This window comes from Phyllostomus discolor, chromosome 12, assembly GCF_004126475.2.
Source record: "Phyllostomus discolor isolate MPI-MPIP mPhyDis1 chromosome 12, mPhyDis1.pri.v3, whole genome shotgun sequence".
NCBI lineage: Eukaryota > Metazoa > Chordata > Mammalia > Chiroptera > Phyllostomidae > Phyllostomus > Phyllostomus discolor.
The window spans coordinates 4,404,261-4,426,568 of record NC_040914.2 but is presented as its reverse complement, the minus strand read 5'-3'; the positions used below and the strand labels follow the sequence as shown (position 1 = coordinate 4,426,568).

The 22,308-nt window shown below is 43.5% G+C and overlaps 2 protein-coding genes across 2 annotated transcripts in view; both read left to right on the top strand.

The window, feature by feature from the left end:
- GPATCH1 (G-patch domain containing 1) overlaps positions 1-13,744 on the top strand; it is a 36,987-nt gene extending 23,243 nt beyond the window's left edge. Inside the window, exons 11-20 of the mRNA XM_028530240.2 lie at positions 378-674; positions 1,635-1,813; positions 2,111-2,238; positions 3,845-3,981; positions 4,317-4,483; positions 7,206-7,425; positions 8,817-8,924; positions 10,960-11,057; positions 12,221-12,366; positions 13,467-13,744. Coding sequence (XP_028386041.1) covers positions 378-674; positions 1,635-1,813; positions 2,111-2,238; positions 3,845-3,981; positions 4,317-4,483; positions 7,206-7,425; positions 8,817-8,924; positions 10,960-11,057; positions 12,221-12,366; positions 13,467-13,497 — 1,511 coding nt within the window. The 3' untranslated portion in view covers positions 13,498-13,744. The remainder of the gene's footprint in view (positions 1-377; positions 675-1,634; positions 1,814-2,110; positions 2,239-3,844; positions 3,982-4,316; positions 4,484-7,205; positions 7,426-8,816; positions 8,925-10,959; positions 11,058-12,220; positions 12,367-13,466) is intronic.
- A 1,150-nt stretch (positions 13,745-14,894) lies between these two features.
- WDR88 (WD repeat domain 88) overlaps positions 14,895-22,308 on the top strand; it is a 40,853-nt gene continuing 33,439 nt past the window's right edge. Inside the window, exon 1 of the mRNA XM_028529958.2 lies at positions 14,895-15,230. Within this exon, the coding sequence (XP_028385759.1) occupies positions 14,925-15,230 (306 nt within the window). The 5' untranslated portion in view covers positions 14,895-14,924. The remainder of the gene's footprint in view (positions 15,231-22,308) is intronic.

Sequence of the window (22,308 nt, the reverse complement as noted above, 5' to 3'; positions counted from 1 at the left end):
CTAGGAGGGAGGGAGTGCTGAGTGGGGGTTTGAGACGTGAGTGAGTGAGTGATGGTAGCTGTGCCCTGCGTCTGTGCTGGGCAGGACTGTGGACAGGGCCTCTGCCACAGACCAGAGTTCAGGATGTCAGTTTCCACATTCTGGGACCACCACTCACTGGCCTGATAAATATCCAAGTGCTAGTTCCATTTTTTACCAACTGTAAATTAGGAGTCTTATTATTTTATTACTGTCTAGTTTATAGGGATAATATGAAACACTAAATATAAAATACTGCAGTTACATAAATTTGTGATATTAAAAATGTATGTACAGAGAAATGTAAATATATTTGTGTTATGATACTATTCATCTCTCCTGTTATTGTTTTTATTTAGGTTCAGCTACTTCAGTGTTAGAATTTCTGTCCCAGAAAGATAAAGAGAGAATCAAGGAGATGAAGCAGGCAACTGACCTTAAAGCAGCTCAGCTCAAGGCCCGGAGCCTGGCCCTGAATGCCTCAGGCAGCAGAGCCCAGCCCTCCTCTCCTGATGGCGGACACTGCTCCTGGCACCTGGCATTGAGTGGTGGGGCGATCACCACGAAAGCCAGCAATTTCAAACCTTTTGCCAAAGATCCAGAAAAACAAAAACGATACGAAAAGTTTTTAGCAACTATGAAACGGGGTCAGAAAGGTGAGTGCAAGGCCTGGGTCTCCCCTACCTCAGCCACGGGCAGGGTTCTCACTATTCTGACCCTAGTCCCAGATTTGAAGTTGAAGTTCCTTGCTCTGCGAGTGTTTGCTTTGTCCTGCTCCAAACAGTGCAGAGATCTCAGGCCCCGGCTCTTGACCTTAGAAAGCAAGAACAATTAGCTTGTGTTTCTGTTACGTCTCTGGTCCCAAAGATAGCTGTTTTGTTAGGGAACGTGTTGTGGTGGCGGCTAATGCTAAATTACAGACCGTTCACTGTTTGTGAATGCTTGACTTCTGAAAGGGATACATTTCACATCAAGAGAACAAGGTCATCTCCCACTTTATCTTAAGGTCCTAACCATCTAGCCCTAAATCATAGTTTAAAACTTGACTTACAGAGAGAGTTGGCTATTGAACCATTACACGGGGAAAGATTCACTCTGTGATCTCTGCAGTAAATAAATACGGCAGGTGGGGGAGAGGGCTGGCTGGTACACGCAGGAGTCCTTGTGAGTGGTAGCAGATTAGAGGGGCTGGTTTCCCAAGCAGATCTTTGTGTACTTGGACTCCCTACTACGACTCCGGATGCCTACTGTTTATTTGTTAGATTAAAAAGAAGTAGAGAAAAGAGTGTTTTTCAGCCAAAACTTAGGAATGTGGTTGGGATGAAGTTATCATTGTCTGGGAGTGGTAACAATTTCTTCATTTGAAAGATTTAATCAAGCATTTGTTCCCAAATATTTTTCTCTGATCCATCCAATGGAATTCAAAAGAAGCATCACTGTGAGGGAGTGAGCACTACTACCTGCCAAGTACTTCCCCGTCATGCTCTTAAAAACCAGGATGAGGATTTGGTTACTCTAGTGAAGTCGATAGAGACACAGTGATACCACCAGATGCTCTTCTTTAAGCCCTGTGCTTTTTCTAAGAGTGAAGCGGTTTCTTGCTCTGTGCACTGCAGATGCTCTGGAACATTGTCTGGATCCCAGTATGACAGAGTGGGAGCGAGGCCGCGAACGGGACGAGTTCGCTCGGGCAGCCCTGCTGTATGCATCCTCCCATTCGACCTTGTCCTCCCGGTTCACTCACGCAAAGGAGGAAGACGACTCGGACCAAGTGGAAGTTCCTCGGGACCAAGAGGTCGGTAGGCATCATGTCCCTGCCTGGTGCATTTTAATTAAGGCACTGCAGAGCCCCAGTATTTTAAAATTTGCAGAGCCAAACATTTTAAATCCCTCAGTGAAAAAATCAAAATAGACATGGTAATGTAGAATTACAAGTTATTTTTATGCTTTTCGCTTCTAGTGTTCTTTAGCAAAAATGTAGCATAAGTGGGTTTTTTAATTTTGAAAGATTGTTTGAAAACTTTTCAATGGAAAGAGCAGTCGGGTCAGTTGTGTGACCACGTGATGAAACAGAGTGGACGTCTTTTCCCAGAACGATGTCAGCGACAAGCAGTCGGCCGTGAAGATGAAGATGTTCGGGAAGCTCACCCGAGACACATTTGAGTGGCACCCTGACAAGCTCCTGTGTAAGAGGTTTAACGTCCCTGACCCTTATCCAGAGTAAGTTGGGTAAACCTGCACTTCCATCAGCACCTGTTCCCTGTGTTAAAGCTGATTTTCTTCTCACTTATACAAATTCCCTTTTTCCATATGAACTTACTTATAAATATATGAGTTGCAAATTGTGCAGATTTAACTCCTATTAATTTGTTACTAAAAACAAAACCAATGTCCAGATAGCAGACATTCTGTACTGAAGATATGAAACTTAGATATGTATGTCCAGCTATAAAAACTTAATGCTTGTCTAATTTGCCACCTTTTCAATGATCCAGTTTACATTCAAATTACTTATGTTTTCTAATTCTTTATAAAAGTTTAGTACCTTCTTATTTGATTATAAACTCCACCAGAAAGATTTAGGTATGCAGTTGACCCTGAAGGATGCGGCGGTTAGGGTTCTGACTCCCTGTGCAGGCAAAAGTTTGTGTATAACTTTTTTTTTAATCCTCACCCAAGGACATTTTCTTTTTATGGCTTTTAGAGAGAAAGGAAGGGAGAGAAAGAAAAAAAGAGAGAGAGAGAGAAACATCGATTGGTTGCCTTATTGTACGTGCCCCAACCAGGGATTAAACCTGCAACTGGGCTATGTGTCCTGACTGGCCACCATTTGGTTTATGGGATTATGCTCCAACCAACTGAGCCACACTGGCCAGGGCCGTGTATAACTTTTGACTCCCCCCAAACTTAACTACTGTTGGCCAGAAGCTTTACAGATAGCATAAACAGTCAACACATTATTTTGTATGATATATGTATTACATACTGTATTCTTACAATAAAGTAAGCTAGAGAAAATAACATGTTAAGGAAATCAGCCCTAGCTGGTGTGGCTCAGTGGATTGAGTGCTGGCCTGAGAACCGAAGGGTCCCCAGTTCGATTCCCAGTCAGGGCACATGCCTGGGTTGTGGGCCAGGTCCCCAGTGCAGGGCATACCAGAGGCAACCACACATTGATGTTTCTCTCCCTCTCTTTTTCCCTCCCTTCCTCTCAGTCTAAAAGTAAATAAGTAAAATCTTAATAAATGTCAAGGAAGTCATAAGGAAAATATATTTATGGTTTTTATTGATAAAAATCTGCATATAAGTGGACCTGTGCAGTTCAAACCCGTGCTGTTTGGGGTCAACTGTATTTTTAGCAGTGGAACTTTTCCTTGATGGAAACCCATCTTCAAAGTTAAATTTCAGCTTACTATAATCAGGAAAAATTAATGGGTACTAAAGTCACCTATTATAAATTCCTAGACTACTTTGACATGTGAAAACATCTTAGGGGATCTTTTTTTTTTTTTAAATATTTTATTTATTTATTTTTTAGAGAGGGAAGGGAGGGAGATAGAGAGAGAGAGAGAAACATCAATGTGTGGTTGCTGGGGGTTATGGCCTGCAACCCAGGAATGTACCCTGGCTGGGAATCGAACCTGGGACACTTTGGTTCCCAGCCCGTGCTCAATCCACTGAGCTACGCCAGCCAGGGCCTTAGGGGATCTTTTTAGCCAAGTAGAAGAGCTATTGATGAAGAACATGAGATGGAAAGCTTTGTAGGAATTAGATTTTATTCTTATAGTTGTTATTAAAATTATATTCATATTTTTTCAACCCCCAGTTCAACTTTAGTTGGCTTACCAAGAGTGAAACGTGACAAATACTCAGTCTTCAACTTTCTGACACTCCCAGAGACAGCTTCCTTGCCTACAACTCAAGTCTCAAGTGAAAAAGTACTGCAGCACCAAGGTCCCGACAGTGAGTAGGGCTTCCTCAGGTCCATGTGCTGAGTGTGGTCCCAATACCTCGTCTGCTGGGAGACAGAAATAAAGGGTCATCTAATCCTAAGGATACATATAGTGCAGACTCTCCCTCCATTAAGAGGTTGCTTACGTGGATACCTTGGCTCATGTTGTAATGGTTCAGATGAGGGTTGGTAGTCTGCCCCAGCATCTGCCACATCCCCAGCACTTTGCACAGTGCCTGCCCTATAGTGGGTTCACTGATGTTCTTGAATGAGTTAAAGAGGTGTAATAAAGAACTTGTTTTTTTGCATGCTAATTCTAATGTTATGTCTATGTCCTACTTTTTAGAATCCAGAAAACCATCCAGATGGGATACATCCAAACAAGAAAAGAAGGAAGATTCCATTAGTGAATTCTTAAGTTTGGCTAGATCAAAAGTTGGTCCACTTAAACAAGAGTCCAGTCCGTTAGTAAACACAGAGGATGAACATGGGAAGGAGTCACTCTCAGATAAGGTACTTGGGGCTTCTTGCTTCTTTTTGCCAGGCTAGCTGTGGCCTTTACCTTTCTCTGTGGCAAAAAGGGGTCAGCACACTCTTTCTGTGGAGGGCCAGATATCAGATATTAAAGGCTTTGTGGGCCATAGTCTCTATTGCAACTATTGAACCCTGCTGTTGAATGTGGAAGGAACCACAGGCAATATGAAAACAACTGGGGACATCTAGGTTCCAATAACATTTATTTACAAAAACAGGCAGTGAGTTGGATTTGGCCCCTGGGCTGTGGTTTGCCAACACCTGCTCTACAGTCCAAAAATTTGAATCTTAGCTTAAATCATTTGAGGAGAGGTTATAAGTTCTCTGTATTTGTATTGGAAAATACAGTTTTCCAAATAACAAGTATTCCCCTTTGTGGAGAATACAGAGAAAACATTATTGGTTTGTTTTTTTTTAAATCACTGCTTTAAGAGTTGTAAGGTCAACTTAATAAAAAGTCGGTTTTATTTCTAACAGCTTTATTAAAAATTTTTAATTTTACTTTTTAAATTAATCTGCATTAAAGTTGACATTTTTTAAAAGTACAGTTTGGTGGTTTTTACACATATATAGATTTGTATAATCACTACCACAATCAGGATACATAGTGGTACATTATCACCAAAAACTTCCTCATGCTGTTTCTTTGTAGTCATACCGTCTCTTCACCTCAAACCCCTGTCACCTCTATAGTTTTGCTCTTTCCAGAATGTTGTATAAATGGAACCAGACAATATACACAATAGCCTTTTGAGACTGGCTTCTTTCACTTGGCATGATACCTTTGAGACTTACTAGCATTTTGCATGTAGCAATAGTTCATTCTTTTTATTGCGGGATACTGTTTTGTTGTGTGGGTGTGCCACAGTTTGTTGGTTTGTTACGACCAGCTACAGTGAAGTAGTACAAGAGTATCAGCCAAGAGTACAGTAAAATGTACTCTTTAAGGACATTTGGTTGTTTGCAGCTTTTTATGTGGACAAAAGATTTTATTTCTCTAGGGTAAATACCTAGTAATGGGAATGCTGGGTACTCTGTACTTATAGATTTAACCTTATAAGAAACTGTCAGACTGTAGTCCAAAGTGGTTTTTGCTTCAGGTATTTTGAAACTGTCTTGTTTATTACATACTCATTTAGGATTATTATATCTTTTTGGTGAACTGACTCTTTTACATTATGTAATATCACTCTTTATCCCTGATCATTTGCATAGTACCATTTTAACCTATCTAATTTATTATCTTTAAAGTGGGTTTTTTAAAAAAAGAGATTTTGCTTATTTATTTTTAGAGAGGGGGAGGGAGGGAGAAACGTTGATGTAAGAGAGAAACATCAGTCAGTTGCCTCTTGCATACACCCCAACCCGGAACTGAACCTGCACCCCTTGGCATGTGCCCTGACGGGGAATTGAATCGGCAACATTTCACTTTGTGGGACAACGCCCAACCAACTGAGCCACATGGTCGGGGCACTTAATTATTTTTAATAAGTATTTAGGAGCTTTGACGTATAAATACCCTGTTTCTCATCAAACTATTTCTTTTCTTGTATTTTATTCAAAGGGATAAATTGGGTATTATCATTGTTTATTTTAATGCTCAAACTGTACTAGTTTGGCTAGTTGGAGCCCCTTCAACTTGGCTGTTGTGTACTTTTGAAACATCCCTCGTACTCTCTGAGCGTGGCCTGGCTAGATTCTGGCACAGTAAGATTTCTGGGCTTCTTTCTTTATTTCTCAGTTCCAGCTCTAGAATTAGTCCTTTCTCCACTGTGCCCTGGTTATTTTTAGTGAGGAATGGTATACTTTTCCTCTTTAATTTTTTTCTGTGAAAAGAGTTCACTTTAAAGCCACAAATACCACTGTCTGGTGCCAGTGCTCCTCACGTGGGTCTTTGTGATGTTGCTCCGTGGAGGTGGTGGGTGCAGGGCGGTGGCCGCTGCCTGAGTGGGGAGAGCTGGGTAGAGAGTCCAGACCCAGTCTGGGGCCTCTCATCTCTGACCGGGTTGTCCAGTGGTAAGATGAAAGGGCTGAAGTGGATGTGACCTGGGCCAGCCCTGGGGCTCTCTCGTATTGCTCAGCACATTTGATCGCCCTCTGTCCGCCTGGTGATGAGCGGGTGGGAGCCTCATTGTCTTTGTTCCTGTGCTTTTTGCTTATTGAACTGAGTGTGTACAAAGATACTGGCTCTTTATTTGGTTAGTATGAATATTCATATCTGGCTTCTTTTAGGAAGAGTGATGTGTAGTTGCAAAAAAAAAGTTCTGTGGCCATTTTATCATTGTGTTCCCGTCTACCTCCCCATTGTGTGGAGGGCCCAGTTTTCTCTTCAGCACGGTTATGAGTAGACTCTTCAGCACCTGTAATACCGGACCTCAGAAGGCTCAGATAGCCTCTTGAAAATAGGACGGAGACACTGTGCTATTTCTTGCTGCATTTTTTCTCTGCAATTCTGATTGATGACCTGTCTCCATGAGAGATTTCAGCTGCTTCTTCCATTCAGCATATTCTGCCATTGTTGAATCAGAAACACTACAAAAATAAGTGCTGTGTGTGATAATTGTTTAGTTAGGCACTATGTGGGTGTGGAGACCCATGCGCATGAATATAAACATCCGTATGTTTGCGTGTGTGTTCTAGAACATTGGCTCCTTGGACCCTTGCCTCTTCATTCTTGACTCTTATTTCACTGTTAATGCAGCTCCTAAACAAAGGAGTGGATTCACAGACTGAAGGAGGAGGAGATAGCCGCCCATCCATGGACTTGTTCAAGGCCATCTTTGCCAGCTCCTCCGAAGAAAAGTCCTCATCCTCTGAGGATGAGCAGGGTGACAGTGAGGATGATGAGGAAGGTACCAGGGAGGCCGACCTCAAAAGTTCCCAGGAGGCTGATGTGGCGGAAGCATCATCTGTGGCACATAGTACGTTGGTGTTTCAGACTTTGGGATCTCAAGAAGAAAACAACGATGTCTCTAGAGCAGCTACTGCTTTGTTTAGTGTGTGATTTTAAACCCAGATAATTAGCTTTCAAATGGTATTTTAATCTTTTACATTTTTATTGGGGTAGACCAGAGTTCTGTTTTATCTATCTAGTATAAGTCTCTGGTATACCTTGTCTTTTTAGAATAGCTGTGTTTGATAATATTGATTTTCCTACCTATCCTAGTTGAGAGGAATTTAAAAATATTAAAAATGTTATTTTAAGATAGCTCCCCCCCCCCAAACCTGGTTGATAATGAGGTGCCAGGATTACTGGAAATATTGAGTCATGAGTACAGGGGCTCCTCCAGCTTCTCTCCACAGGGCTCATTGTGTGCCCTGGACCGACCAGCACTGGGCAGGCTGGGTCTGTGCTCGTTACTGCGAGTCTGGCACTTGGACGGCAGTTTGTCCTGTTGACCCCAGTGTGGGTTTTGCCACAGGAAAGGAGGCTGTCTTGCACTTGCGAGGGTGGAAGACTTTTCAGATGCTCGGGTAGGTGGGCAAAATTCCCTCCTCAGTCTTAGAGTGTTCCGCCTGCCCCGTCAGTCTGTGCTGGACTTAGTGTAGTTTTTGAGGGCCTCTAACTAAAAAGTTGTATAGAGCTATAAAATATTGTTTGTTCTTAGGTGATTGCAAATGTCAGCCTCTTTTTTATATTTTATATTTATGTGTAATACAACTTACATTTTATTGCAAAGTCATATATACTTGAATTTTAAAAGTGTAAAAATATAGAAAGCTTAAGTCCCTTGGAATCCTACTTCCCAGAGATAACCATTATAAATTCTGATGCTTGCTTTTCCAGACTTTTTCTATTTTTATCTCTTCTACCTGAAAACATAATTATCTGTTTTTAAAAAATAAGATTATTAGTGTGAACATGACAGTTTGTTTATGCTCAGGTTTTCTCCTCTTTGACAATTCATTTTGAGTGAAACTGAGATTTCTGAGCTGGAACATAGTCTTGTGTCCCTGTTTGTAACCTTTATTTTTCTCAGATGGCCCTCCTTCGAGGATATTTTTCAGGCTTTCAGGTGGCAGTAGGTGATCAGGACTAAGTTCCATACACCCCCATGTTACAGGCAGTGGTGCACTTGACTGCAGGTGCCCTGTGGGACTGACTTCCCAGCTCTAATGCCTGTGAGGTCGGAGGTCGGGCCCACGGGTTCGCAGCACCTGTGTCCGCAGCAGCTGGTGTGAGCTGAGGTGATTGAGCAAAACGGCGAAGGAAAGCACACACTATCTGGTGGTGACAGACATTAGTTCAAGACTCAAACACATAAATATTTGGCAAATATATGAAAATAATTAATATCCTGTTTGTTTTCAGCTAGTGAGCCGGGCCCCCCGGAGCCCGCACCTTCCTTCGTGATACAGAAGTTGCAGATTGATGAGAGAGAAGAGTTCGGCCCACGGCTGCCTCCTGTTTTCTGCCCCAGTGAGTTGAGAGCTCCCTGGTTCACCGGTTTGCACCAGTACCAGAGGGTCCCCGAGATGTGGTAGCTCTGTGTTATATCCACCCATCTGACCCAGCATGAGGTTCCCCAGACATACACATTTGTTTCTGGTTTATCTGTTCTCAGCCACATGTTCAAACCTATTACTCCTCCTAGGGCCATCATGATAGTTGTTGCTTTACAGCCTCAGAAACCTTTCTTTTTCTTTTTCTGTTTTTAACTTTATTTTTAGAGGGAGGGCAAAGGAGGGAGAAAGAGAGGGAGAGAAACACTGATGTGAAAGAGCAACATTGATTGGTTGCTGCTTGTACACACCCTGACCGAGACCAAACCCGAAACCCGGGCTTGTGCCCTGACCGGGAGTAGAACTGGCGACCTTTCATTTTGAGGGATGACACCCAACCAACTAAGCTACACCGGTCAGGGCTTTTTTTTTTCTTTTTAACTTTAAGATAGTTACAGTAGAGGCCTAAGTATCTCAAATGTTGTCACTTATAGAAATAAAAAAATAAAAATCTAGGACACAAATATGGGAAAGGAACTGCAAGGAGTAAGACTTTTTACACTTGGACTAATGTAGCAAATAAAATAAATTTTTTCAGAATTAAATATAGCCCATCTTTGGCTGTTAATGACTTCTGTTTGGTGCCATCTTTTTATAAATTATCATTTAAAATTATTTAATTTCCTTTATTTTTATCATATTTTTTTCTGTTACCACTTATCCCCCTTACCCCCTCTTCCGCCTCCCCCACCCTCCCCCACAACCCCCACACTGTTGGCCGCCCGAGAGTCAGCGCCCTCTGAAGCTGACATCTCACATTCTAACACTCAGACTGGCTTTCCATCTCTTTGAAGGCTGGGTTAACGTGGCTCAAGTACATGAATAATAAATAATTATTATCTACCTTATAGTTTCCTATAGTGTTTACATATATAAACATTGTTTTAGTTAATTAACCCAGCCTTCAAAGAGATGATAAGCAGAGAGGAGTAAGTAGTGTGAAGTTTTGAAAAATTGCAGTGAATGTATTTATTTGTTTTAGTTGTTCAAATCTTTAGCTTAAAATTGGTGTGTAGCCCTTGAAAGCTAAGTTATTTATGTCCATTTTCCAGACCGTCCTTGATATCCTTGGAATAGTTAATAATTTAATTTTGTCTATGGATTATTGAGGGAAAATGGTTTTCCAAAAACTAGCATTAAAAAGAAAGTTTTAGATCAGTTTTTGAAATAGCTGCCCAACTATCGGAATAGAAGATTGCAGACACCTGTTAGCTGGGTTTGGACAACATCCACGCTTTTCTTTAGGTGGGAGTAGATGATTTAATGATTGACAACACTGCGTCTATTGTTGGAATTCCTGCTGGCTTGGGTACAAGGAAATTAATGACCCACGAAAACATTTTGGTCAGAATTTGGAGGTGGAGAATTTAGGTGCCTGCAACTTGTCATTTTAATGATTACATGTATCATGTTGCCCTGATGTTATTTTTTTTAGCATTCCCACTTACAAGACAAATTCGTACTGACTGTGCTTCTGTAAAGGGAGAATGATGTGAAAGGAGCTGACATTTATGTGCCAGGTCCAGGCTATGGGATGCATGTTCGTGGTTCCATCTAACCCTCTCCACGTCCCTAGGAAGACAGGGTTCTTACCCCTGTTCCATGAAAGGGGACACTGGGGCTTCAAGAGGCTGAGCAAGGTGCCCGCGACCACAGAGCTGGTGACAGATCTGAGGTTCAGACTTGGAGCTTACTCAAGGATGTTACATTACAAAAGCCTTTTTGGCATTGTAATCTGACTTTACCTTCATCTGGCAAAAGACTGGTTGGCATTTCTGGAAGTTTCTAAATCCAGAGCCCATCTGTGATGGGCTCATCTATTTGCATATCAGTGAGGCAGGGCAGAAGTTCTGCCTTAATGTTAAATGTGCCATCTAAGGCAGATTCCCACGTCAATAATTTAGCCTTTATTTCCCCCTGTAAGTCATGTGTTGATTGCATCTGTGTTTCAGATGCTCGTCAGAAACTTGAGGCTCCTCTGAAAGAGAAACATAAAAAGAACAAAGAAAAGCACAAGACCAAGAGAGAGCACAGACGGAAGAAAGAGAAGGTGAGTGACGTCTGGGTGTCCTGGGGTCAGTGCGTGGGGTCTGTCGCCCCTGCTTCTGTCATCCTGACAAGCCCCCAGGTGTCACACATAAGGCCCGTTGAAGAGGGTATCTCATGGCCAAGATGGGGGCATGTGGGTTTTTGACACCTTGGCAGAAGGGTGGACTAGACATTCAAATGTAAACCCTCAATTTTCAGAAACTGTTTTTTTTTTCTGACAGAATATTTTCATTTGTTCAGTTGCATTTACATTTTTTTAAAATTTGTAAGCATTAAAAAGTTGGAAAAAGGACATTTAAGTATCTTAGAGTAATGGTTGAGGATTAAATAATAAAACAGTTTTATCTGATTACTCATTCAATATTAAATGAAGGTGTTATTTTGAACATCTCTCAACTACTTGCCGTCATTACCTAGAGATGTTGGTCTACAGCTTAGCATTTGAAGTAAAGAAAACCTGAGTGTGTGGTGTGTGTTGGCTGTTGACATCCCTCATCTCATCATCTGTGTCTTCTTTTCAGTTAGGCACAGGCTGTTAATTCAGTTAGTGTTAGTGTTGGGTGCCGAAAGTGGTCTGGGCAGTAGTAGAGTTGACTGGAAACAGCTCCTTTGCTCGCTATCAGAAGAAAGGATAACTGAGCATAGAAGCTGAGGAAAGGTCTCTTGCAGTGAAAGGAAGAAGGCTGGTGCTGACATGTTCAAAAACCAGATTCATTTGTTTCTTACTAGTGTATCCGCTGTTCTCCGATTTTCTACCAGTTTCTTCTTTGTGCATTTCCAGGGTGTTTGCCATCCTGATGTGTAGTTTATCACATATGCCTAATAAAATGGATCAGTCAGGGTCACAGGAAGTGGCAGTGGTCACCTTGGATAAGATGGGACTAAGTATCAAGGCAGTATCCTGCCTACATCTGCTTGGCTCTGCTGTGCGTGTTCGTAGTGGATCCGTTCTGTGGTGGGTGCACAGTGGAGAGTGCACAGCTGTGTGTTCCTGGTCTGTCCCATACTAGGCAAAAGCTCACTCCAGAGGAGGTCCGTTCTTGTTTTTGAGGGACTCCAGCAGTCAGGTGCCTCATTAGCCTGTCCTGTAGTGAATTGGGGGGTGGGAACACCTGTGTGAGTGCATGCTGTGTATGTGCCAGCAACTTTCTTTTCTTTCTTAAGAAAAAGAAACACCGGAAGCACAAACACAAAGGCAAGCAAAAGAATAAAAAATCAGAGAAAAGTAGTACTTCTGAGAGCACCGACAGCAGTGACAGCCAGAGTGAAGACAGTGCTGCAGACACGTCACCCCAGGAGCTGCTGAGACGGTAGGCAATGGGAGACAGTGGCTTTCAGGGGCCTTTCAGAGGCTCACTAAAATCTTGATGTGTTTGCTTGAGGCAAGTATCAGAAATGGTAAACTTGCATATTAAGTAAAATGTTTAAAAAGTTAATTTTTAATTACCTAAGTAATAGGCCAATATATTCATTGTGAAAATTCCTACCTTATAGGTAAAACTTAAAGTGGGCCTTGACCAAGTCCCCAGACTTCTCCTGTTTCCACAGTCACCTCTGCCATCAGCTTTACATGTCACTTTCAAGAATTTTTTGCACAACCACATATATGTAAATACATACGCACACATTTTGTTACCCATTTTTAATATAAATCATATGATTTTATGTAGCCTAGAGTATGAACACTTAGAATGAATAAATACTGCCCAATTGTTTTTAAAAGTGGCTGTATCAGTTTAAATTTTGAAAGTACCTTGTGATTAGATCAAATATAAATGGTATAAAAAATGTTTGCCAGTGTGATGAGTGAAGAAGGGCCCCTCGTTTTAATCTGCATTTCCTGGATTGTTAATGAAGTTGAGCACCATTTCTGATGTGTCTGAGCCTTTGCCGTGTTCTCTTTCGTGGACAGCTTGCTCACAACCCTTGCATATTGTTCTGGTTTCTGTTAGATTGTTTTACTGGTTTGAGGTATGTTTGACTGGTTTTTAGGAATTAAAACACAGTATGTGTTTTAGTGTGGTACCTATCGTATGATTTTAACTATCTCTGTTGTACAGAAGCTTTAATTTTTGGTGCACTCAAGTTTACCAATTTTCTTTGTGGTATCTTTTACAAACTTTTGCCCTTTAAAGGCCTTCCCTAAGCTAAGATTGTGCATATGTATATAAACTATTCTCATGCTTTTGTAGTTTTGGTTTTGTTTCTTTTCAAACAGAGTAGGGTAAGCATCTAACTTGTGCTTCTCCGAACAGATAGCCAGTCACAGTGGTCCGGGTGAGGAAGCTGGCAGTGGTGAAAAAGACCCTGCACCCCAGTATCGTAGCACAGAGGTGCATTAATAAAACTGAGGTGTCGGGTTTTCCAGCACACGTCTAACTTTTCTTCTTTCTTTTACTTCCTTTTCCAGGCTAAAATGTTTTCCCCTGAGGAGGCAGTAATAGAATTTTGCTCTGGCCTGTCCCCAAACCAGACCTCCTCCATGATGGAAGCCCACTGATTGCTCAGTCAGTACATTGTACAGATTGTATTTATATGTAAATTCATGCTGTAAAATAATTTTTTAAACCTTGACATTTCAAAGATTGCCTTGGAAGGTTGCAGAAATTGGTTTCTATTTTTAACCAGTTATTGTAAAGGAAAAAATTTAGACTATACATTGTAATTAAAATAAAATTTTTCTATTTCCTTCTTGATTTCTTATTTCCTGAAACTGAAAAAAAAAAGAAATGAAAAGTGAAGACTTGCCCTGGCTGGTGTGGCTCAGTGGATTGAGCCTGCAAACCAAAGGGTTATTGGTTCGATTCCCAGTCAGGGCACATGCCTGGGTTGCGGGCCAGGTCCCCAGGCAACCACACATACTAAAGGCAACCACACATTGATGTTTCTCTCCCTCTCTTTCTCCCTCCCTTCCCTTCTCTCTAAAAAAAAATAAATAAAACTTTAAAGAAAAAAAAAAGAAAAGTGAAGACTTTTCTCTGGTTTTACTATGAAGAAAGCCAAGTCCAGATAAGGACAGTGGATTTTCCTAAGAACTTGTACAAAAGAGAGGCTATCTTTTCCTGTAGTTTTTCCTCCCTCTGGCAGCTGAGGTGGCAACCAGGAGCCCAGGGGCCTGCACAGTGCCTCCTGACAGGTATTCAGCCTCTCTGGGTAGATGTCACCAATGTATCTGAGGTACCGAGGCCAAAGTGGGAGAGTGTGCACCCACCCCTGGCTCTCTGCTCTGAGGCTGCCTCATGTGCACTGATGAGACTTTTGACAAAAGTAAATTAGAGGTTTTTTACACTATCATAGTAACATCACAGAAAGATTAGAATGATTTTAAAAGAAAAAGAAGAAAAGCACTTCTACCCGTCCCCCTGCCCCAAGCCTTTTTCTGGTGATGGGACTGCTACCAGAGAAGCCCTGACATTTTGCATTGTGTTCTGTTATTTTCATTGGCATTGTGACACGTTTCCCTTGTGCTTTCATATATTGTGTGTACCTTAATTCATCCAGGGCCTGTTCTCTAACTTACCATTTCTCTGTTGTTGACATAAAGTGGATTGGCCCGGGGACCCCCTACAGGAGCAGAGGACACACGGAGATTGCCCTGGGAGAGGGAGCTAGGAAGATGCAAAGCAAGGTCGTGAGGATGGGGGTCACAGGTTTCACACGCATGGTGTTGTTCCTTTTACGCTCAGAACTGGAAGCCCATTTTTCTGGGGGTAACTATTCTGCGATGAGAGAAGGCAGGAAGATTGCCACGCCTGTGGGGGCGGGGAGGGGCGTGTCGGATCCAAGGACTGGGCGCGGGGGCGTGGCGCGAGGTGCCACCGTTTGCAGCCAGGCCCGGGTGATGTCCACTGGCAGATGAGGCTCCGAGATGGCCTCCCAGCCACCGTGTGCCCCCAGCTCCCCCCAAAACCAGGACGAAGGTGGGAAGACAGCACCCCAGGAATGCAGCATGCAGCCAACCTTGGTCAAAGCCACTGATGACGTACACCACCCGGGTAAGCTGCCTTGGGCGGCTCTGGTCAAGGCCTTCGGCCTCTTCAGGCGGCAGAAGTTGGAGATACAGCAGGAACAGATGGTGGCCCCCTTCAACCCCCTGGCCATGGAACAAGAACTGTCCAAGAAGCTCTCAGTACCCAAAAAGAAGTTCTGGGGGCACCATGAGCCCCTCTCCAAGGTCAGAACTGCCTTGTGGGAGGGGGCAGTGGCTTGTTCCCCACATGTGGGGAGGGTGAGAGCCAGCAAGAGCAACCTTGACAAACCCACCTGGCTTCTCTAGGAGCTTCTGTGAAGCCCTGGGGCCAACCCCCTGCCTGAGGCACACCTAGGGGGCAAAGGCTCAGAACTGGCTGCTGGGGAGGGGAAGGAGGGAAGGGGTGCTTCCCACTGTCACCTATGGGGAATCAGGGCTGCCCTGGTGGGGGGAGGGGGATGGTAAGGACAGTGTTTCAAAGCCATTCCCCTGACCTACCCTAGACCTTGAGGTCTCTGCCTGAGCCTCTTAAATGTCATTATGGTGACACTCCCAAGTGCATACCCCAGGGTCGGGGCTGAGCTGCTGCTGCTGCTTCTTTTTTAAAATAAGATTTTATTTACTTATTTTTAGAGAGAGGGGAAGGCGGGGAGAAAGAGAGCGAGGTTAACATCAGTGAGTTGGCGCTTGTATGTACCCCAACCAGGGAGGAACCCGCAAACCAGGCGTGTGCCCTGAATCAGCCAAGAATCAGGCTGACCAAGAATCAGCCAAACTGGTGACCTTTCTCTTTCCCAGATGTTGTCCAGCCATCTGAGCCACACTGGTCAGGGAAGGGCTGAGCTTCTTAAACGTCCTCATGGTGAGACTCCCCAAGTACTGTACATACCCCGGGGTGGTGGGGCATGAAAGAGCCCTCCCTTTCTGTTAAACAAAGCACCAGGAGCAACAGGAGACTCAGAGTAGCAATAATAAATTAGAAACATAAAAACCTAGCAGCACTACTGTGTATTCTCAGGGATATTGGAGAGACATTGCCTTGATAAAACAAAGACTGGCAGCTGGAAAGAGGAAATGATTTGTGAATAGAGGAAATCTTGGGGATGAAAAAGGATTTCCAAACCAAAATCCTCCATGAAGGCTTTAACATTGGAGAGGAGAACTGAAACAGAAAATCAGAAAACCAGCCCATGGGATTCTCTGAGAACTCAGAAGAAAAAAATATAAAGGAACAATAATGAGAAAAAAGATGAGGGGCATGCAGGAGAGATCCAGAAGAGCCAAATTATGGATGGAGGTGTAGAAGAGGGGAAGGGAGAGGGAGGAGGAAAGAAACACAGAAGGAAACAAAAAAAATCTTCCCAGACTGAAGAAAGACTGGAGTGCTCTTATGGAAAGAGATGGTCAAGTCCAACGAAAGAGTGGAAAGAGATACAAGCTACACCTGGTGAATGTCTGCATCCACTGCATGGACAGGGGCAGGGCTGTGCCGCACAGGGATGGAAAAGCATGGGCAGACTGGGATCTGCCCGGCTTCCCCCAGCCCTGCACGGGCGTCTCCATGGAGAAGTCTGTCTGAAGAGAAGGCCAAACATGGACGGGTGATTTGCAGTGCTTCGAGTTGTGCCATTTATTCTGATTTTTAAAGTAAAATTAAAGGAGAGCACAGGGATTATATTTCATTTATGGTTTTTTAAAAAAGATTTTATTTATTTTTAGAGAGGGAAGGGAGGGAGAAAGAGAGAGAGACACACACACACACACACACACACACACACACATCAATGTGCGGTTGGTTGGTGGGGGTCATGGCCTGCAACCCAGGCATGTGCCCTGACTGGGAATCGAACCTGCGACACTTTGGTTCACAGCCTGCGCTCAATCCACTGAGCTACGCCAGCCAGGGCTTTATTTATGTTTTTAACAGAACATCTCCAAGATTCAAATTCAATAGATGCAAAAGGTTTTTTTTACACAATTACAAGTCTCCTTAGCACCCTTGCCCTCCAGCTGCCCCATTTCCCTCTAGAGAGGCCACAAATGTTTCCAGTTTCTTCTGTATCCTTACAGAGACTTTTTAAAAACTAAAAACATTTAAATTATTTATTTGTCATTTTATTGTATTTTTCCATTACCATTTATCCTCCCTTACAGAGAGATGTTTTGTACATTTACCAGCACATACCTGTATACCCCCCATTTTTGCAACTTAAATTTTTTTAATTAGTATATTTTAGAGGTCTTTCCACATCACTGAAGAAATAGCTTCCTTGTTCTTTTTTTTAGATAGTATCTCATTGGCTAGCCGTCTCCTGATTGATTTAACCAGTCTCTTGTGGATGCACATTCAGGTGGCTTTTGAATTTTTTGGCCATTAGATTGACAGAAGTCGAGAAGTTCTATAAAACTGAGAGGGAAGTTTGTGATCTAAGAATTCTCTACCTGGGCAAACTGCTGATTTCCAATAAAGGAAACAGAAAGACATTTCTTCAGAGATGCCAAGATTAGAAAGGATACTTCTCTCTAAGGAAGAAGTTACTCAAGGGAACAACACTCTGGCACACAGCAGAAAATCAGAATTTAAAAACTCAAGTAAGAGCCCTGGCTGGTGTGGCTCAGTGGACTGAGTACCAGCCTGCCTGTGAACCAGGGGGTCACTGGTTCAAGTCCCAGTCAGGGCACATACCTGGGTTTCTGGTCAGGTCGCCAGTATGGGGTGCGAGAAGCAACCGATGGATGTTTCTCTCCCTATAAATAAAAATCTTAAAAAACAAAACGAAACAAAAAAATGAGTCAATGAAGAGAAAGAAGGCGGTTAAAAGTAAACAGGGAGCAATAGCTGAAAACAGTAACTCTGGAGTTCAATGTGATTGTGTAGCCCAATCAACAAATCTCACATGTCCCAACTAAAAAACAGTAATTGACCCCCCCCCCCCCCCCCCCTTCCAGGCTATTTCGAATCTGGCTAATCCTCTTGTCTTTCTGACTTGCTGACTTCCAGGGAGGTCCTCTGATGTCCTCGACGCCCCCCTCCCTGCCCATGCATCTAAAGCGGCCCGCTCCATAGCCTCTTCTTCGTAGCACTGGGACCTGGCAGCACAGCCTGTTCCGCCCCGGCCGCCTGCACCCACACGCCCACCGGCACCCACACAGCCACCGGCTCCCGTCCCTCCGCTCCTTCCTGGGGTCTTTGCTTCCCAGTTCCGCTGTAGCCACAGCACTTGGATCAAGACCCGACCAGCCGAGGCGCTCACGACATACCTGCTGAGCAAAAATGAAGGAACGGTTCCTACATGTATAAAAGAACTAACATTTTGGGGGGAGGGAAGTTAAATAGCAGAAATTTATTTCCTCACAGTTCCAGAGGCTGGAAGTCCTGGATCAGGGTGTCCGCAGGTTTGGTTCCTCCCAAGGCCCCCCCCCCCCCCCCCCCCCCCCGCTCCTCGGCTGGCAGATTGCCACCTTCTCCGAGTCCTCGCGCGCGAGGTCTTTTTCTCCGTGCAAGCACATCCAGCGTCCTCCCTGGTTTTGTTTTTACAAAAATTGGACAGTCGTTGTTAGTGCCTGTGAAAATATATCCATATATTTGCAACTTCTCTCCGCAGCTCCTAGGGCCCTTCCCTAATGGACCCCAAAAGTACGATGTGCAGAAAAACAGTCCAAAAGGAGGTCTCCAGAGAGGCCCCGATGGGGTTAGAGGAATTTTCCTCTCTTGCGGCTCGGTTTTCCCAGAATAAAAAGTTTTGTGATGAGAGCAGTCACAAAGACCAGAGAGTTTTGCCTAGAGGCGAGGCAGCTGCAGAGCTGACAGCTGCGCCAAGCCGCCGGGCTTGCCTGGGGCTGCTTGCCGAGGCGCTCCGACCACCTCCGCCCTGCTCTGCCGCAGGAACCGTATCCCTAGGGGCGCCGCCCCACCCCCACCCTAGTGTGCCGACCTCCCATGGGAGCGGAACCCCCCCGAAACGCCTTTCTGTGTCCCACGTTCCCTCATTTCCTTTCATACTCAACAACCCCAGACACTCTCCACACTCTGCCCGGGAGTAAGAGGCCATGGGGGAGGAATGCGGGAGTGGAACTTTTCAGGCTTGCCCTTTCTACTCTTTTTAAAAACACTGCTTTATTGATATATAATTCACCTAATCATACAATTCACCTATTTAAAGTGTACAGTTCAATCCTTTTTAGTATATTCACAGAGTTGTACAGCCAGGACCAAAATCATTTTAGAACATTTCCTCATCCCCCAAAGAAACCCCACACCCATTAAGCACTTCTCCATTTCCTCTCCAGCCATCCTCCAGCTCCAGGCGACTGCTGGCTGACTTCCATCAAGGGCCTCTCTGGACCTTTCGTGGAAATAGGGTCTAACCACACGCAGTCTTCTGTGACTGGCTTCTTTTCCTTAGCATAGTGTTTTTAAGGTGCATCGTGTTAGAGATGTATCGCTCCTTCATTCCTTTAAAAAGTACACATGTATACATATATATTTAGATTATTTATCCATTTATTTACTTTTAGAGAGAGGGAAGGGAGGAAGAAAGAAAGGGAGAGAAACATCAGTGATGGGTTGCCTCTTGCCAGCGCCCCAACCGGTCCTGACCCAGGCATATGCCTGATTGGGAATCTGCCTGGTGACGTTTCCCTTTGTGGGATGAAGCTCAACCCACGAGCCACACCGGTCAGGGCTACATATGTATTTTTCAAATAGACTTTATTATTTAGAGTACTTTTAGGTCAACAGCAAAATTGAGCAGGAGATACAGAGATTGTCTAGAGCCGCTCCCGTGCATGGCTTTCCCATTATCAACATCCCCCACTGAGTGAACTATCTGGAACACCTGACGAGCCTGCAATGCCACCCGAAGTCTGTAGCTTACATTACAGTGCACTCTTGGTGGTGCACATTCTGTGGGTTTGGACAAAGTATAAAGACATGTATTGGGTTAGCCAAAAAGTCCATTTGGTTTTTTCTGTAATATATAAAAAAACATTTTTCATTTTCACCAAGAACTTCACTGATTTGGATATTTTGAGTATGTCAGCTACCTCCTGTATAGTATAACATTGATTGTTCTCAAGTAATGTCTCGATTTGATCACTATCAACTTCAACTTGTCTACCTGACTGTGGAGCATCGTCCAGTGAGAAGTCTCTAGCACTAAACTTCGCAAACCTCTTTTGACAGGTTGGATCACTCACAACACCTTCTCCATACACTGCACAAATCTTGTGTGTGTGTGTTTCAGTTGCATTTTTACCTTTCTTGAAATAATAAAGCATGGTATGCCAAAAATCTTGCATATTTTCTTCCATCTGCAAGATTAAAATGGCTACACAAAAATTCACCAATTTTTAAAAGTATTTTGAAATGCACACTGATATGACAGCTGTCACAATACAATCTAACAAAATTGTTTTGAATGAAGTTGAAGACAACTAAGCACTGCTAGAGCTATCTTACAGAAAAAAATGAATTTTTTGGCTCATTGTTAACATATCATGGAGAATAGACTAAAATTTCCCTGTGTTCCTCCTGGACATCCCTCCAACTTTCCCAGCCTCTGGTGACCACTGATCGTTTTACTGTCTGCATAGTTTTTCCTTTTCCAGAAGGTTATATATTTTGGGGGTTTGTTTTGTTTGAGATTTTATTTATTTATTTTTAGAGAGAGGGAGAGGGAGGGAGAAAGAGATGGAGATTAACATCGATGTGTGAGAAATACACCAATGGGTTGCCTCTTGCACCCCCAACTGGGGACCTGGCCTGCAACCCAGGCCTGCGCCATGACTGGGAATTGAACGAGCAATTTTTTGGTTCACAGGCTGGCACTCAATCCACTGAGCCACACCAGCCAGGACCAGAATGTCATATATTTGGACACATACAGTATGTGGTCTTTTCAGACTGGTTTCTTTCACTTAGTTGTATGCATTTAAGTTTCCTGCATGTCTTTTCATGGCTTAATTGTTCATTTCTTTATAGTACTAAACAATATTCTGTTGTCTGGATGTGCCATAGTTTATTTATCCATTCACCTACTGAAGAAGATCTTTAGGTTCTTCAAGATTCTTTTGAAGTTTTGCCAATTATGAATAAAGCTTTTATAAATGCTCATGTGCAGTTCTTGTGTGGACATAAAATTCAAACTTCTTTGGATAAATACCAAGGCATGTGATCGTTGAATTGTATATTAAGAATATGTTTATATACTTCTGGCCAAGATAGAGGCATAGCTACCTATGCCTCCTTGCACAACCAAAATAAGGACAACAACAATTTAAAACAAAAAACAACCAGTACTGACAGAAAATTGAACTATATGGAAGTTCTACAACCAAGGAGTTAGAGAAGACACATTCATCCAGACTGGTAGGAGGGGCAGAAAGGGGCAACCGGGCAGAGAGGTCTCGTAGCAAAGTGGCAGCTGATGGACCCAGTGAGGCAGTGGATTGTGGAGTGGGGCACAGCATGCAAGGCTGCTGGCAGACCCGGTGGTCCCACATTCATGAGCAGATAAGGCAAAACTGGGGAGTGGGACAGACCACACAACACAGGATACCAGCATGGGGAAATAAAGCCTCAAATCACTCTTTGAAAACACCTGTGGGGGTTGAGGTGCTGGGAGAAACTCCCAGCCTCACAGGAGAGGTCGTTGGAGAGACCCACAGGGTCCTAGAACATACCCAAACCCACCTACATGGGAATCAGCACCAGAAGGGCCCAGTTTGCTTGGGGGAAGCAGGGGAAGTGACTGAAATCTGGCAGAGAGCAGAGCAAGTGCCATTGTTCCCTCTCAGACCCCTGCCCCACATACAGCGTCACAACACAGTGACTGGGTTTCCCAGCCTAAGTGAACACCTAAGACTCCACCCCTTACCACATAACAGGTGAATCAAGACTAAAAAGATGGCCCAAATGAAAGAATAGATCAAAACTCTAGAAAAAATACAACTAAGCAACAAAGAGATAGCCAACCTATAAGATACACAGTTCAAAACACTGGTGATCAGGATGCTCACAGAATTGGTTGAATTTGGGTGCAAATTAGATGACCAAATGAAGGCTATGCTAAGTGAAATGAAGTAAAATGTACAGGGAACCAGCAGGAAAAGGAAGAAAACTGGGACTCAAATTAATGGAGTGGACCAGAAAGAAGAAAGAAATATCCAATCAAAAGAATGAAGAAACAAGAATTCAAAAAAAAAAAATGAGGAGAGGCTTAGGGACCTCCAGGAAATCTTTAAACAGTCCAACTTCCGAATCATAGGGGTGCCAGAAGGA